The sequence below is a fragment of the Miniopterus schreibersii genome, assembly GCF_964146895.1.
Source record: "Miniopterus schreibersii genome assembly, chromosome: 15".
NCBI classification, from domain to species: domain Eukaryota; kingdom Metazoa; phylum Chordata; class Mammalia; order Chiroptera; family Miniopteridae; genus Miniopterus; species Miniopterus schreibersii.
Genome location: NC_138115.1, coordinates 22,584,417 through 22,602,728, shown reverse-complemented (window position 1 = coordinate 22,602,728; position 18,312 = coordinate 22,584,417). Strand labels below are relative to the sequence as shown.

The 18,312-nt window shown below is 39.8% G+C and overlaps 1 protein-coding gene across 1 annotated transcript in view; it reads right to left on the bottom strand.

Moving 5' to 3' along the window:
* Positions 1 to 17,877, bottom strand: part of SYN2 (synapsin II) — a 124,811-nt gene extending 106,934 nt beyond the window's left edge. The window contains exon 1 of the mRNA XM_081160031.1: positions 17,337 to 17,877. Within this exon, the coding sequence (XP_081016157.1) occupies positions 17,337 to 17,737 (401 nt within the window). The 5' untranslated portion in view covers positions 17,738 to 17,877. The remainder of the gene's footprint in view (positions 1 to 17,336) is intronic.
* Between the last annotated feature and the right edge of the window lie 435 nt (positions 17,878 to 18,312).

The window sequence follows — 18,312 nt, the reverse complement described above, 5'->3', positions numbered from 1 at the left end:
TATACAACAAATAAAATCAGAGTTGTTCTGGTTGTCATAATATACAGAGGATCCAAAGTATCTATGACTTGAATCTTCCCACAGTTGGCCCTGAGGATGGCCCATGGAACCACTAGACCCAATTTAACTCCCCTTTTTATAAATTAGAAAATCTCAATCAAGAGAAAAAACATGTGGTTTTCAAGAGTATACAACAATTTAGTATTAGAGCTAGGACCTAGATCTCCCGCCTTCCTATTCTTGGGGGGGGGTGAAGCTATAAGAAAACTGATGACAGAAAATTAAGAGGCTAGGCTAGCCTTAAAAATTCTATGGGTGCATCTTCCGTCAGCCTGCCAGCTGGAGCAAGGGGATGTGTCAGTATAATATCTACCTTGAGACAGTCTTAATCACCAGCTGCCAAGAGGTTCAGTGGGGAGACAGAGAAGACACAAGGTAGGGGGAGGTGCCTGGTTGGGAGTCTGTTCTTTGCAAAGCTAGTAAAATACTAGGTCTCAGAAGGGGCTACCTATATGATAGGCTTTCAGAGTCAGCAAGAAGAGCTCCTATATATCAAAGGGAGGGAGGGAGGGAGGGAGGGAGGGAGGGAGGGAGGGAGGGAGGGAGGGAGGGAGGGAGGGAGGGAGGGAGGGAGGGAGGGAGGGAAAGAAAAAACACCTCATTGAAAAACTGCAGTTTCCATGTGATGTGCCTGGTTTGGATTCAAGCAGATCTAGGTTAGATTCTGGATGGCAATTACAAGCCACCTAACTAACTTGTGAGCCTCAGTTTTCTGGCCTGTAAAAATCAATGCAATAACACTGATCTCAGAGTATTATCTTGATTAAATGAGACAATGTAAGTAAAAATACTAAGTACATAGTATATGGCAGGCATTCGATTACCAGTAGTCCCTCTCTCCCCTGTTCAAGTTTCTTATAACATAAAAGCCTTTGATATTTTGAGTTATTATACAACTCATTGTGGACTGAATATTTATGTGCCCCCCCCCAATCCATATGTTGAAGCTGTAATCTCCAATGTGATGCTATTTAGAAGCTGGAGCTTTGGGAGGTAATTAGGTTTAGATGAGGTCACAAGGGTAGAGCCCCCCTCCCCCCCCCCCCCCCCCCCCCCCCCCCGTGATAGGATTGATGCCCTTATAAGGGGCTGAAGAGACTAGGGCTCTCTCTTTCCACGGAGGATACAGCAAGAAAGCAGCATCTACAAGCCAGGAAGAGGGCTTTCACCAGAACTTGATCCTGCTGGCACCCTGATCTTGGACTTCCAAGCTCCAGAACTGTGAGAAATAAATTTCTGTTGTTTAAGCTACCCAGTCTATGGTAGTTGTTATAGCAGCCTGAGCTGACTACAGCACAAATATTGGTGAGGAACTCTTACACACTGTTAGTTGGGGGTATAAACTGATAAACTCTGTAAAGCTCCATAAAGTTGTTTGGTAGTATCTACTAAATCTCAATATATGCCATAACCTGGCAAATTCCACTCTTGGGTAGGAAACAAGAGCTTATATTCACCAAAAGACATGTATAAGAACTTTCCATAGCAGCATTATTCATAACAGCCCCAAACTGGGAATGACTTAAGTATCTATTAACAGCAAAATGGATAAATTGTGATATATTCATACAATGGAATACAAATGAGCAATAAAAATAATGAACTAATGCTCCATACAAGAAAACAGGTAAATCTCATGAACATAATGTCAAACAAAAGAAGCTAGATTCAAAAGAGTTTATATTGTATGATTCTATTGCAATAAAGATCAAAACCCAGGCAAAATTAATGTGATAAAAGAAGTGAAAATAGTGGTACCTGTTGGGGGAAGTGAAGTAATGACTGAAAGGCGTATTCATAGAAGCTTAGCAGGTGCTGGTTATGTTGTATATTTGTGTACTTTTATACTTCAATTTTTTAAAAGTTTACATGAAAAAACAAACCTCTGGGAGAGATAATAGATTGAATGTAATAAGGTCCCAGAGCTCCTTTAGTCTAGGGCTATATTCTCTGACATCAAACCACCAAGTAAGCAAATCAACAAGTAAACTGCCAAAAGACAAGGCAATTTTTTCACATAACATATTTATAAACAAATGGTAGGGAAAACATTCTATCTTACTTGTACTCCTAGAAATATATATTAAAATAGTCAAATACAGCTTTTATACCTATATATTAACACTTAAAAAGATGCTAATACTGTGTGCTAAAAAGTGAGGTAAAAATGGTTGAAAACTTCAAACTGGAAAAACCTTTTATAGAAAGCAGTATAGCAACGTCTATCAACAGCTACATACAGCATCACAATCTTCGATCAACTAGTTCCTTTCCTGAAAATTGAGGATGCTCATGGTTTTACTATGTAATAATAGTGAAAAATGGAATTCAACATGAGTTCTCTCATAAAAATATAATTGAAAAAATCAGGTATAACAGCTATAAAAAATATAATTATTAAGACTATGTAACTATGTAAAAATTATTTAGAAGTGAAAAAAAACATGAAATTATAGCTAGACAACAATCCCAATTATGTAAAAATGTTTGCATATGGACAAATATTGGAAAAGAATATAGAAAATTGTGAAAGCAGTTGCTTTATTACTATGGTAAAATTATGAGAGAAACATACATGTTCTACTTAAAACTTCCTTTAATCATGTTGATATAACAATAAACCACACTTTATCACATTGTTTGTTTAACTGTCTGCCTTTCCAACTAAACTATAAGCTTTGTGAAGACAGGACAATGTCTCTTGTTCTCACAATTACAGCACCAGTTCCTATTGAATAATTCATGAAAGAATGAATGAAATATGTGGGAAACCTCAAAATAAATAAATATCCCCAAGAAGGGGAGGGGAGGTGAACCATTAAAAACAAAAGGCTGACCTCTAGGTGACAATTTCTATGCTCTAACTAAGGGAAAAACCAAATCAATCCATTAAAATGTCTCTGGGAAGTCTTTTTTCCCAGAAGGCCACTACCCAGATTTTAGCTCTAAACAATCTGGAGAAAAAGCACAGGATCCTGGGAAATAGGCATAGCAGCAGGGTACTACCAGGATTTTCAGGAATACATGGAGTCAGAAAGGACAAGAGCTTCACATCCTTTCTCTACCCCCAAACTCACTGCCCTTGGATTCCCAGAAACTTCCATATAACTATAGCTGAAACTAAGGGAAGTGTAGGCTGTAGGGGGAGAGGCTGGCTATGTGAAAAAAATAGGTCAGCAAGAATGTCTCTTTAGTAGGAACTTAAGTCTGACACTACCCTGAGCTCCAGCTAAGAAATAAATTTCCAAGTTCAAGGGAAAATAAGAAGCTTTAAAGGAACTGAGCTCTGGAGTGAAAATCCCCTTTCTTGACAACTTAAAATCAGTCCGAAATATACCAGAGGCACCAGAAGGACTCTAAGTCATGAAAGTATTATAAGCATTAACAAAAACAGATAGGGAAAAGAGACAACCTTTAAGTTATTTTTCAACCAACCTACGCAGCACCTGTCACAGACCATACAGGCTCTTTTCAGCTTAAGCAATTTTTTATCCATCTTTGGTGCTTTTGGGGAAAAGCATCATAATTGACTAATGCAGAGTTTGGAAAAGAGTCTAGCTTCATGGAGAAAGGGGCACTGAGTAAGGATAAAAGGGTAGAAAGAGAAGAATCCAGATTTTACATGCAGCTCTACCTATTTTATGTTATAACTTTAAGCAAATCACAATCCCACTGAGCCTTGGTTTCCTGTTTCCTAATCAAAACAGAAAATTATACCAACTTAACTGACAAGGTTAAGGTGACAAATAAATGAGATGATACATGCAAATCAAAGTATATAATAAATTATAAAGTTTTACTTAAATATATGACCTTATTACAGAATCACAAATGCTACATTCCCCTTCCAGTGTCAAAGTGAAGTTGAGTGCATCTTCATAGGCAGGTGGCAATAAAGAATGATTCTCCTTTTTCCCTAATCTTAGTGCTGAAATGTCACTATTCATTACTTAGGGTTAGAGAAGTTTTTCTATTTTCTACCTCCTATGAAAACACAAAAATCTGAAAAGGGATTACCAATAACCATTAACAACTCATAGTTGAGCTAAGATTAACTCAGCCTGCTGAAAACTAAAATCTAAGAAATAGGGACGCCAACTACAATTTGGCCTACAATTCTCAAGAACCTCCTGATTTCAAGTTTTCAGTTTCATTGTCTACAACCACCAAAATTTCCCCAAAATATCCATAGTTCAGCACTTACAAATCTCCCAGACTATTTCTTGCACTAAAAAATAAGACCTTATGTTCCAATTTTGTTTCAGAAAATATGTGCACCTCTGGAATGAGTCCTAGGTCATAGGACATACGTCCCTAGACAAAGAATAAAAGGTATCAGTGGTGAGAGAAGGCACAGAAAAGTAAAAATACTCAAATTCACCACCTCCACAGTTCCAACTAGAATGAGCAGCGCTGATACTAGGGAAAAACTATTTTCCCCCCTATATTCTTACTCCTAAAAACTAGAAAAATTTCCCATGGCAGTAATTAAGAGGAAATTAGGTGGGGAATTCTTCCTCATATCTATATATATTTAGTCCATATATATTTAAATCTGTTGTGTGTGTTATGATTTGCAGTCTAACCTCACAAAAATCCTATGAAGAAAGTAGGGCAGGTATTACTACTCCAATTTTAAGAATGAGGAAATCAAGATTAAGAGAATAGCAACTTGCTATGAACTGAATTAAACCCAGATCATCTGACTGCAAATCTCCTATGCTTTCTAGAACATCATGATTCTTCTTGAAGTCTTATTTAGCTCCATTCTCTCCAGATAAGATAAATACCAGTTCCAACCAACTTTCCTGTCACCACCTTTCATGGCACTATTCCCTCTTTTTTTGTGTCAGCAGTTTCTGACACAAGGTAGCACTAAAGAGAATTCATTAAGCTAAATACCCTTGGAAAACAAAGATGTTTGTTAAATGGCTGGAAGAACTGATATACATATATTTTAATATATCTTTATTGATTTCAGAGAGAGGAAGGGAGAGGGAGAGAGAGAGATAGAAACATCAATGATGAGTCATCAATCAGCTGCCTCCTGCACGCCCTTGACTGGGGATTGAGCCTGCAATCTGGGCATGTGCTCTGCCCAGGAATTGAACCGCAATCTCCTGGATCCTAAATCGATGATCAACTGCTGAGCCGTGCCCGGCAGAGCAGAACTGATATTCTTGCCCACTTAATACAACTAGATTAGCTAACCACCTAGCTCTGCAGCACTTGCATCTTTATCTAGGAATCCCATAGAAAAGTACACAAGCTCCAAAGTCAAAGACCTGAGTTCTAATCCCGATTCTTACCACTCCCTGGCTATGTGAGCTTAGGTACCCTTCCTGCGTCTTAATTCCTTCATATGTAAAATGAGAATAACATTAATTACTGCCCTACAAATACTACTGGGTGGAAGATTAAACAAAACAATGAATGTGATAGTGCTCAAAGTATAAAGTTTCTACAAATAAGCCATTGCAAAAACATCTTCCCCAGAGACTGTTTCAAAACACTAGTAATCAGTGTTTTCTAAACTATGAACAACAAACTACTGCATCCAAAATTAAGGAATATTCATCTAGGTTTGTCCTAATTTTCAAAATTATTTTTAGTGGCACGGAAACTTGTCTACTAATTATTTTACTTGACTTGAAGTTTCCTATAAATATTCATATGGTAAAGTGTTGTCTTAAAGCTGCTATGAAAATCTGCTTGTCATAGTGTAACATTTATTGAACATTTCTCATGTGCCAGTCCCCATGTTAGACATTTTTGGAGTTTTATTTCAATTGATTCTCGTAACAACCCTTTGAGATACTTTATCTCCTTTTTATAAAGAAACTGAAATTAAAACAAAAAATTACCCAAGATTAAACATGTGTCTGTGTCATTAAGGAAAGGAAACACCAAGGTGTTTAGTGGGAAGGAGAAATTGGGAACATTGTTATCTAGTGATTACAGAGCATGCAATGCTCTGGGTTAAACAGAGTCCTAGGTTCAAATCCTGGATTTACCACGAGCTTTAGTTTTCTCATTTGTACAATTAGGTTAATAAGGGTAATCTATTTTATAACCTAGTAAATGGGTTAATATATCTACTTAGAATAGTGCCTGCCTATCATATAGTACACCCAATACCTTAGGTATTATCATCATTTCTCCTACCCTGCTTCTTCAAACTTATCTTCCCTGCCCTAACTCCTACCTAGCCTAAATCTCCTGTACACACATCTTGCTCATTGTTGTTGTTACGCTTTCTCTTCCTTTTAAATGAAATACCTCTCTCCTTTCACTAAATTCCATTCAGACTTCAAAGCCTGGTTCAGATCTACTCCTTCTGTGAAACATTCTGATTTCTCCAGCCAACAGTTATTTCTTCCTTCTCTGAACAACTCTTTACATTGTCAAACAAACCAACCTTTAGAAATCACTATGAAGATAGATGATTTAGCCCAAATTCCTAATTTTTGGAATAGAAGTTGAGGCTTAAAGAGTTAAATTGCCTATGGTGACACGAAAAGTTAGTTGGCAGAGTAGAAACTTGAATGCTGACATTTTAAATGTTTGCATGCTCTTTCCACTATACTATGCTAATTTTGCTTCCTTGAGATTATGTACAAGTTCTCAAAATTAAAAGTATATATTCTATAATGATTCAATTACAAGTATTTCACTGGTTTTAGAGACTTCATGGCAATTAACACACTAGACTTAGTATCTATTTGCTGATTGATTAGCAGGTCAATCTTTCATTGGTGCCCTTTTGTCCAACAGTTAAAATGTTAATGAACATAAGACACTATAGAACTTAAATTCTCACCATTAGCTATTTAGCAGAGGGTGACAGGGACTGAAGAGGGAAATATATCCATATGTATCCCTAGAGTTGCATCACAAGGTCCAAAAAGAAAAGATACACTCTATATCACTGGAACCTGGAGGAATAAAAGAAACACAGTCTTCAGCTGTGTTATCATTTGTAGTATTATTAGAGCCCTACAAGGATTCACGTCCACAACAGAGAAAGGGAACCTCTGTTTCCTCCCACAAAGCCCAAGCCTCTTTGTACAGCATTAAATCAGGCTAAAGCTATTGTATAAAGTTGCTAGGTGACCTGAACAGCAAAATAAATAGGTATATATCCTGGAAAGGGATTATAGCTTGGGAGGACTGGAATGGAAGAATGTCCTAAAGAAAAGAAAAAAACAGACCCTAAAATTTGAGAAAAGATCACGTATACAAAGACAACTTAGTGCCTAGGCTAAGAGAGTGAGGAAAAGAAGAGCGCAATAGCTGTTCTCCAGAAAATAAGAGTAAGCATGGGGTATTTCTGCACATCAGAAAAGGGTGAGCTAGAGAGAGGCAGAGCAGATACATCGTCATCTTTATGTAAGGGAAGGTGTGGAAGATTCTAACATGGTACCAATAATTAATATTTTATAGCACTTTAAAATTTATAGAAAAGATATTAATATATACACCAGTTCTTACTGACTAGTCACTTTGGTTAATGCAGCTATTGTTTGTTTATATTTACAGGGAGTTGAAGAGTTGCTTTCCTCATCATTCACATTTTCATAATTTTTTTCATAAGTCATTGATTGGTCCAACAAATAATTACTGAAAACATTCTTTGTCATACCAAATGCTGGGGATACTGAAATTAAAGTTATAGTCACAGTCATTGTCCTTGAGGAGATCTTATCATTTGAAGGTGGGGAAATGAGAAGACAGAAAAATAAACCCTGACTATAATACAATGAGTTAATTGTTATGAGAAATAAGAAAATTTATTATGGTTTCTAACACAAATTGAAAGAATTTAAGGAAAGATTAAGTCTAGTTCTAACTCTAGAAGAGACAACAACTGAATTGAGGCTTGAAGATCATCCAAATTGTCCAGGCAAAGACACACAGAAGAAAAAATGTCCTCAGGTAGCAGGAGTAGTATAAATAAAGATGTAGGGGCATGGCACATTCAGTTAAATCTAAGTAGTTTATCATGGCTATATCAAAGTGAGTAGGGAATCAAAGAAAGGTAAGACTGAAGAAGTAAGCAGAGTCAGATCATGAAGGGATTACTATGCACTTTCAACATTTTTCACTCACAGTTCTGTGATTTTTTTGGTTAATCCTCATCTAAGGATATTTTTTCCATTGATTTTTAGAGAGAATAGGAGGGAGGGAGCAGGGAGGGGGGAGAAACAATGATGTGAAAGAAACACATTGATTGGTTGCCTCCCACAAGTGCCCGACCCAGGCCAGGGATCCAACCTGCAACCCAGGTACATGCCTTTGACTAGTGATAAGGGAAAAATGGCCGGCAGTTTCCCCTGGGGCCTCCCCTATTGCCATCCTGCTAAGTTCCCTGTGCGACAAAACAGAAAGGGCTTTTCCCCGCCCTAAGCAAGGTACAGCTGCCACGTAGGCGGAAGCATGTACGGTATATAACTCCTTGCCTGACTGTGCTCAGGGCTCAGACTCCTCTGGGCCACCAGGTGCAAAATAAACCTCCTGAACCCCGAGCCTCCGAGTGCCACTTGGTCTTTCTGTAAGGTGAATGTCTCCGATTCCCCAACACTAGGAATCGAACCCACAACCCTTTGGTGCCCAGGCCAGTGCTCTAACCACTGAACCACACCAGCCAGGGCCACCATGCTGCTTTAATTCTCCAAAACAACGCTTTGGATAACCTAAAGGAAGTTTTTTCACAAAAGAGAAAGAAACAAGAAGCTTGGGTGGCCCAAGATTAAAGTTTCACACTGAAAGAAAAGTTCTCTAGATATGGCAAGAAAGCAGAATTAACTTCAGAAAAATGGGCTCCTTAAGAGCCAACCATCAATAAAGATTAAGGAAGAGAAACTTGGTCTTCAGTTTTATTCCATTTCCTATGCTCTGCTCAAAGCTGCTGTAGGCCAGATAATACTTTCCAGTATTGTGGGCTGCTATGGTTCTCATTCAGAGCTAAATCTCACAAGAGTTATGATTTGGATTGGTTGAAAATTAGTAATTAAGTTAATTTGTATTTCATAGAGTATAAGTAGGAGCAAAAGTATTCTAAATCTTATTATATTGGTAGTGAATAAGCATAACTTCCAACATAATAACATATATCTCTAATCCTAGAATACTTCTTTCTGTCCATTGTTTCCTTCTATCCTGTTTCTCATTCTCTGGATCCCTCTCCTCAACTCAATTTGGCAAAGATTATGTGTCAGACGTTCTGCTGGATGCTAAGAATAAAAAATAAATAAATAAAAGAATAGAATAAAACACTAAGCCTGTCTTCAAAGAACTCACTATCACAGAAATAGAGAGCATTGTGTTGAGTCCAGTGATAAAGATATCTACTGAACTGAAAAAGGCCACGGAGAGGGCATAGGTGCCCAATATAATCTAGAGGGTAAGAGGATTCAGAAGGATTTCTGAAAAAGGAAATATTCAGCTCAGTTTCAAAAGATGTATATGAGTTTAGTCAAGAAAAGGAAGGAAGGAGGAGGTGGGACAATTGCAGTAGGAGCATAAACAAAGACAAAAAGAAGGAATGCCATAATGAGTGTATGGAACTGCAAATAAAAAGTACTGCTGAAAATTGAAGTTCAGAGATGGAAATAGTTGGAAGGAGGTTAGAGAAGTAAGCAGGCATCAGATCACAGGAAAGCCATGAACTTTACCTATAGGACATGGAAAGACACTAAAAAGCTTTAAGCAAAGGAATGAAAAGGTCAAATTTGCATTTTAAATAGTTCATTGGAGCTATTAAGTGAAAATCATCATGAGACTTGCAGAAGTTCTAGGTGAAAGTCAGTGAGAAATTGAAACAGATGACCATTGCTATCCCCAGTCAAGATAAAGAATATGAGAAGAACTGGAATAGGAAAGATAAGGAATTCAATACTGGAACAAATGACCTTGAGTTACCTTTAACCATCCAGATGGAGATGTCCACCAAGCAATGAACATTTCTGAAGATCAAAGTTCTGGGCTAAAGATAAAGATTTAGGGACTGATTACATTTAGGAGATAATTGACATATGTAGAGTGAAAAAAAGAAGTGGGCAGAAAATAGGGTCGTGAGGAACACCTACATTTAATGAGGCAAAGGAGAAGAGCGAGAAGGGACTTGAGAGAACAAAGAATGCAGAAGCCAAGGGACTTTCAGGTGAATGATAAACCATGTCAAACTTATCAGTGAAGTTATAGACTGATACCTTCCTTTGGATTTACCAATTAGGAAACCTAGCAAGAAGAATTCCAGCATCATGGAGAAGGCAGAAGCCCAATTTCAGTGCAGGGGGGCAAGTATGAAATAAGGAAATAGAGATAAGGTTAAGATTTTTCTTTTACATCTGGAAGAATGATTAAGAAGATGAGGGGGAGTTTTTGCTTGTTTCTTTATTTAAAATGATGGAGCAACTAGTAGAAGCAACCAGCAGAAAAATGAGATTATAAACAGGAAGTAAAAGGGATAAAATTTTTAGCAAGGTCATGGAGAAGGCAGGAGGGAGTAAGGTCTTTTTTAAACAATATTCAGTACTCTCATCCTCTGAAAATGGAACAAAGAAAATGATGTTGAGGTAAGAGAGAGAAGCAGAATAAGAGCATTCCAAAGGCAACTGTGTAATAATAGCACAGAATCCATAAAGTCAAACATGTATTCAGGGGAAGGGTAATCCAATGTATAGAAAAAGTCTGAGAGTATAGCAAAAGTCTGACAGATAAGCTGGAACCAGGTTGTGAATAAGCCTAATGAGCAACAGTGTGTTAGAGAAGACTGTTACAAAGGAAACTGACTTTATAAGATATATGAATGCTTTTGTTTTGTTTAGGAATACTCTGAAAGCAATGTGAAAGATGCATTGATAGGGGAAAAGAACACAGGTACTACTTTTTAAAGCCATTTTGTATATTTCTCTCCTTTCATTTCCCTTTGTAGCCATCCTTTCTTAATTAGTTACAAGTAGAAACTGAAGTAGATCTATTACAGAATTCATTTCATTTACTAAGTATAATAAAGATTTATGTGGCCCATCCCTAATTGTTAGATATAGCTGAGTCAATCTGGTAATGTTTCTCTCTCAAAAAAACAAAACTTTTGCAACAGCATGGGTGGACCTGGAGAGTATTATGCTAAGTGAAATAAACCAGTCAAAGAAAGACTAATAGCATATAATTTCACTTATATGTGGAATCTAATCAACAAAATAAAATAACAAACAAAATAGAAACAGACTCATAGATACAGAGAACAGTCTGACAGCTTTCAGAGGGGTGGGGGGTTGGAGGGCTGGGTGAAAATGGTGAAAGGATTAAGTAAAACATCAACAACAACAAAAACACACCTCACAGACACACACAACAATATGGTGATAAAAGGTGACATAAGGAGACTTGACTTTGGGTGGTGAACACACAATACAATATGCAGATGATGTACTATAGAATTGCACATTTGAAACCTATATAATGTTATTAACCAATGTCACCCCAATAAATTCAATAAAAAATAAAAAGAAAAATAAATAAAACAATTTCACTGAAAAAATAATTAAAAAATTAAATTACATTGCCTTTTTAAAAATACAATAGAAAGCCTCCAATGATTTGTCTTTGAGACAGTAATCTTCAATTAAAATAAACAAAAGTGTGCAAAATAGACAATCACCTACCAATAAAATTTGGGCAATTCAAAAAAAGGGACCAAGATAGATTGGGTACCTGCATTTGTAAACATGGAAGGATGGGACAATCACTAGTATGACTCTTTACCCTTTACAGAGTACTTTTTCAGAATCTTATTTTATTCAATTTTCACAACAATGCTATGAGATATTGTTATCTACACTTTACTCATAAGGAAACTAATTTCTGTTTGTTATTGCAGAACCTAAAATAGTGGCTGGCACAGAGCAGGTCCCAAAGAAAATTTGTTGAATGGGGTGGGGTAGGGGGGGCTGAGAGGTTATGTAATTCTAATAGGGTCATATGGTTAATGATGGAGTCAGATCTCAACCCTAGGTCTTTGGACCCTCAATTCTATATGTTCACATTGTTTCATTCTGCTAAAAAGACAAGAAAAGGTTTAAGATGATTGAATATAATCATAATCTGCTTTATAATATTAAACGAACTGACTAAAATTTCAGAAATACCTCCTGTCAAGCAATACCAAGGCCAGTATACTTCCTTCTATTCTTAGTCCTGCTGCATGAGCATCCTTGGAGTTCAAGTATCTGTGGTACTTGCTCACTTTATTCTCTCCATAAGTTACTTGCCCTATTCCACAGTACTTCCTCCTGCTGCACTGAAGTAGTGTCTGCAGAACAGAAAAGCCTTCTATATCATCCTCTCCTCTCTCTAAAAAGCTATGTGTAGCCTTCTAGTATTCAATTGCATATATGGGAAGCTAAAACAAAGAAGGACAATGCCACCCAATGAGCATGCAGAAGGTCTCACAAGATTTAAAGGTATACACATAGTGTGCATGCCATTAAACACAAAAAAAAATAGGATGCAACTCTCCATCCTGAGACCACTGAGTTTAACCATACCCTAACTCTATGCACTGGATGTCATCCTGAAAAAGCTGTGTAAATACAAAAAATTTGGTAAATTGAGTAATTTCAAAAGTAGTGGGGCACTTATTATTTAAATGAATCATGTGGTAAATCCTTTTACAAAAGAAACCCTTTTTATTAGAAAAAATCATCTTCTAATTTTCTGCTGGCAAATTTATCTCTTTTTTATCTGAGTCTATCAATCTGAGTTCAGATCCTAATGCTTCAGCTTACTAAGTATATAATCTTGGACAGGTTACTACTTCCATGAGTCTGTTTATTCGTCTATGAAATGGATATTCTATCTACTGCTCAGGATCATTGTGAAGATAAAATAAACAACGGGTATGAATATGTTGTGTAAACTGTAAAGCACAGTGCACATGGCAGGGATGAAGAAATAAATGCTACTACCTTGAACAAGTCACTCTCCTTCTCCAGATCAAGGTTTCCCCCATTTATAAAGTAATCCAGAGGATCTTCCAGCTCTAATAACCTAGAATTCTAAGCTATAAGCTACTGCTGCTATGAACAATGAAATTCTATGAAATCAGTATGTTTGTATTACTCAGAAACAGAACCACATAAATAAAATATTTAGCAGAGAGAAGCCTCAAACCTCACTTGAGCTTTTCCCCAAATTTCCAACTCAGATATTTTTCTAGAGCCACTCACAAGCACTGGTCCAGACCCCTGCACTTTGAATTCCCCTATCCTTCGTGAAAAGCCAAAAGTCAGACAAGAAAAGAATAGAAACAAGTGCTACCTAGCTAATACATCAGCCCAGTCTCTTCATTATTTCCCTCCCTCCTGCCACTGTACTTTCTTTATACTACCCACTGCCTGGACTGAACCAAACCTATCTCTTTGATTCAAATTCTTCAAGGCTCAGTTCAAATCTCACTGCTTCCATTAAGCATTCCCTTCCCACTTTAGCCCATATCCATCTCTCACTCATTTAAATTTCTATAGTAATACATTGCTGTGATACAGATTAAATGATATTTGTATTATCTGGGATATAATAAAACATCGGAATATAACTGTTCAATAAATGATAGCGGTGTTGTTGCCACACCTTTAGCACTAATCACATATCCTTTAGTTCAATGCATCTTTAATGAGCATGTGAATCACCTGGAGATCTTACTCAAATATAAATTATTCAGTAGGCATAGGTGAGACATGATGATCTGTAGTTCTAAAAGCTTCTGGTTGATGCCAATGCTGTTGATCTTAGGACCATACTATGAATACAAGGGGTAGTTTTCAGTAAGCTTTTAAAACATGTATTCATTTTACCTACCCAAAGGGACAGAAAGGTCTTATAAAACAGATATAATGTTCATTTTTTTTAGCATCTACACCCTCTACAGAGAAGGTGCTCAACAAACATCTGTGGATTTGTCATACCTGCAGCCCCTAGATAATCTAGATAATCTTTAAAATGCCTGTGCTGTACTGATTTTCAAATCAAACACTGAGACAAGCCAGGATAAAAAAACTCACTTGGTCACTGGGATTGGATTCACTGGAAGGGGGCCAGAAGAAAATCTGAGAAAAAACTCACCTCTTCACCAGTGAGAGTGTAAAACACAGAAAGAAAAACAACAACAAACATATACAAACGGATGCTTGTTCCTTGTTTAAGCACAAAGATCATTTATTAAAGTGCAGTCTTAACTGTACTTCAAATTAATGTATGAGCCTTAAAAGAAGATGCATTTTCAGAATATATATATGTCTATATAGCATATAATTAGTGGTTTACATATATATCAACCACTAATAATAATTACTAATAAGGTATACAAAGAGCTTGATTTCATTTTTTTAGTGAAAGGATTTTAATAATCCTTTAGTGTGCAATTAATCTAAAGATCTCAGGCAAGCAATAAAAACACATTTCAAGCAAAGCAAATGAGAGAAAGAGAGAAAGAGAGAGACACTCTCCAATTTCCCCATCAACTTGGTCAGTGGTAAGGTCCACAAATTCCACTGCCCAGTTACACTGATAGAAATTCAAAGAAATCTGCTATGTATTAAGGGTGCTCTGAGAGGCTGCCTATTTTAATCCGTTCTTTTAAATCTCCAATTATTTAAATACTTGTTAAAATCCTCTTTACTTTAGCATTCTATAATTCAGATGGGACCAATATGCTTAAATTCTACTGAGAGGGTACACTCTGACTTCCTATTCAAGTACCAGGAAAATATATTGGGCATATAATGAATGACACCTGCTCACTGCATACTATCTAGGTAGTTTAAACTGTGAGACTAATTTACTAAAATCAGCCTCTATAGCAAAAAGCACCTTTAAGTCACTATGCTTGTCATAAGCAGGCACCTGCTCCTTAACTCAAAGACCTTTCAATAAAGTTCTTCATCAATATTTAACCAAGATGGGTTGTTGTTTTTTTTAATTTAGAAACATTAGAAGACAAACTGCAATTCTGAGAACTGCTATTAAGCACAGAAACACAGAAGCACAGAACTGCTGTCAAGCACTAGACTTAAACTGGGTTTATGAGTTTTAATAAATCAATGTTATTACTTCAGAGAAAATCAGAAAACAGTTGGGAGTCAGCCCATAGGAAAGTGGCTTCCATTACTTCCCTCAGAAGTCTAGTCTTCAGGGCAAGGCAAATTCTCTGGTTCATGCCAGGCAGTCTTCCTAGAGAATAACTGTATCCAAGGAAAGTTCCCAATCTCAAGCCACTTAAAGCTGGTAGAACTAAACACAAATCTACAGCAGCCTCATCATACCCATACAAATGAGTATCTTTCTACCTGTGGGTACCTAACTGGTAAATCAGACCCCAAACAAATGGCCTTCAACTGGATAAATCAGGACAAGGGGCAGGAGGATCAGATTCTTGCATAGAAAAATGAAGCACCAACATCATTCCCATCTCTCCCGTCGTTTACCTGGCCTTTCTTCAAAACTCCTCTTTTGTGATGCTTTCTCCAATAACTCTGGGCCCTCACTAATCACTCTATTCATTGAATGCCTTAACTAATACTAGATTCCTTGTTGTTAACCGTTTCATGTTTCCATTTTGCATCCTAAACTTGGGTGTGAGTTCTCAATAAGGCCCCTCCCTACACTGCCTAGCCCCTAAAGGGAGCCTATTATTATTATTATTGCTAATAATATAATCATAATGAAGCAATAGTGAAGCAGTGCAGTGGCAACAGTAGAGTAAGTTCAAATCCTGGTTCTGTCATTTGCTGGCTAAATGACTACGAACGCATTACTTAGTTTTGCTAAGCCTCAGTTGGTGGTGAGAATTCAATGAGATATGTATTGGAGCACCTAGTACAGGTTTTGGCATTTAATGGGATCTCAGTAAAGCTTAGTTACCTTCCCTTCCCACGAACAAGCGCTTGTTGATTTAAACTGAGTTAGAGGAATTCTCCTAGGAGGCTGTCAATGGCACCATCATTTATACTCTCATACTTCCCCCATTACACTCTTGCTTGAGCCTTTGTCATTTCCTAACAAAGGTCCCTTCAGATTTTCTACTCCACCGTCTTGAGAAAAAGCCAACTACACAAGTCACCCAAATGACTCTTCAGAGTGGTCACACTGGGGGTCAGTGGGAGGGCATCTCCACATCTACCTCTCACTTCCATCACACCCACCCTGGCGCTCCCCCCCTCTTGGGCCACCCAGTGAGGAAATGATAGAGAGAGAAAAGCAGTGAAGCAGGAAATGTAGATAAACAGCTCTTGCAGTCCCTCTGTGCCTCCCTCTTGGGAGGAAACACTCGGGTCCAGTCTCCAACCTCAACTCCTGTGAGAAAGAAAAACATATAAAAACAACCCTTCCCATATTCCAGAAAAAAAGCAACCCGGATTTCTGGCTTCTTCATTTCTTCAAACCCTTCACCAGTCAATTCTACCATCACCTCCCACCCCAACCAGATCTCTGTTTACTTGTGGCCCTTTAATGATCCAGGATATTTTGCCTCGGTTATCATCTTTCCAGCTGGAAAAAGCCACCATCATTTCCATTCCTCACACACATACCAAAACCAAAAAAATCCATAAACCTCCTCCCTGCTACACAAAACACAAAAATGTCATTATTCTTGAACTGTCTTCAGCCCTGCTGCACAGGAACAAGCCCACGTCCCTGGGCTTCCACACCAGTGATTTGATCAACCTTGATGTCAATATTGATATCAGCCCCCATTGGGCCAGGTGAAAAATACTCCTCTCACCCTCTCCCTGAAAAATATCCATTTCCTTTCCAAATTCACTCGTGCCTCCTAAAGTAGAACCTTTTTTTTTTTTTTTTACTGGTTTTAAATATCCCTTCGGCTGTCTGGGACCATTTCTACCTCATCTTTTCTGTGCTGAGGCTGAAAAGTCTGTCCCCTCCATCCGCCCCTCAAGAACAAACTCTGTTTCTTAAGACTCTTCCCTGTTGCATAAAGTAGCTGCTTCTGTTACGTGTCTTGGAGGATTTGAGACAACTGAGGAAATCTTTTACCTCAGGGTTTACCTTTGCAGGTGACCAATGCCGCCTCCCACTATAAACACCCCTCTTCCCCCGCTCCCTCCCCCACCTCCTGGCTACTGGACCACTCACTTAGACCTTCCTTTTTATTGGTCTAAACTGTCTCGCTGGCGCCCTGGGGCCATCTCCTCTGCGGCCCCCAGCTTCCCAACCCCGGGAGCTCCTAGCGGCGGGGGCGGCCGGGCACCTACCAGTCGGTGTGCGGCTCGTCGACCACCAGCAGCACCTTGGCTTTCCTGGCGACGGCGGGCGCGGGTGCTGGCGCGTCCACCAGGCCGGCCGAGGCGGCCGTCTGCTTCACGGCTTGCGACAGCGAGCTGAAGAAGCTGCTGCCCATCGACGGCGCCGAGGTCGCCTGCGGCGCGGGCTGCGGCGCCGGTGCGGGGCCGGGCGGCGGCCTCCGCTCGGGGCCCGGCAAGGTGGCCGAGGGTGCCGACGAGGCCGAGGCCGAGGCCGAGGCCGAGCCCTGGCCGGGGGGCGGCGGCGGCGGCGGCTGCTGGGGCTCGGGCCGCTGCAGGTCAGTCATGTAGCCATTGGGCAGGTTGGCGATGAAGCTGCTGTCCGACAGCCGGCGCCTCAGGAAGTTCATCATCTGGCTTAAGGGACTGGGGGCGCGCGGGGCGGCGGGCCGGGCGGCGCGGAGGGCGAGTGTGAGGCGGCAGCTGCAGGGCTGAGGCGGCCGAGGGCGCCCGGGCTCGGTGCGCGGCGCGCGAGCCCAGCAGACAGCCGCGGCGGACTGGGCCAGGCGGGCCAGGCGGCGCGAAGCTCAGCGCCGGAGAGCGGGCGGGGGCGGGGCCACGCGTCGCCCCGCCCCTCGCCGCAGAGCCGGCTCCGCCCCCGCCCCCGACTCGCCGCCTGCGCAGGGGCCGCAGCCGCGGGCTTCCCGGGTCTGCGGGCTTGGATGCTGCGCACAGCCAGGCCTCCCGCAGCCTGAGTGTGGCTCAGTGCGGAGGGCGCGGGAGCCAGTTCTGCTCCCCAAGAATAGGGAAAAGGGAGTCGAAAGCACCTACCACCTTTCGGTTGGCAGTAAAGGGCCATGTCCCACATGAGATGGGAGCGAAGGAAACTGCCCCCACTCTCTTCGGAGGGAAGAGAGGTGTTAGCCCCCCTGCCCTGAAGTGAGAGAGGAGCCATTCCCTGTGCACGCACATACACACACACACACAC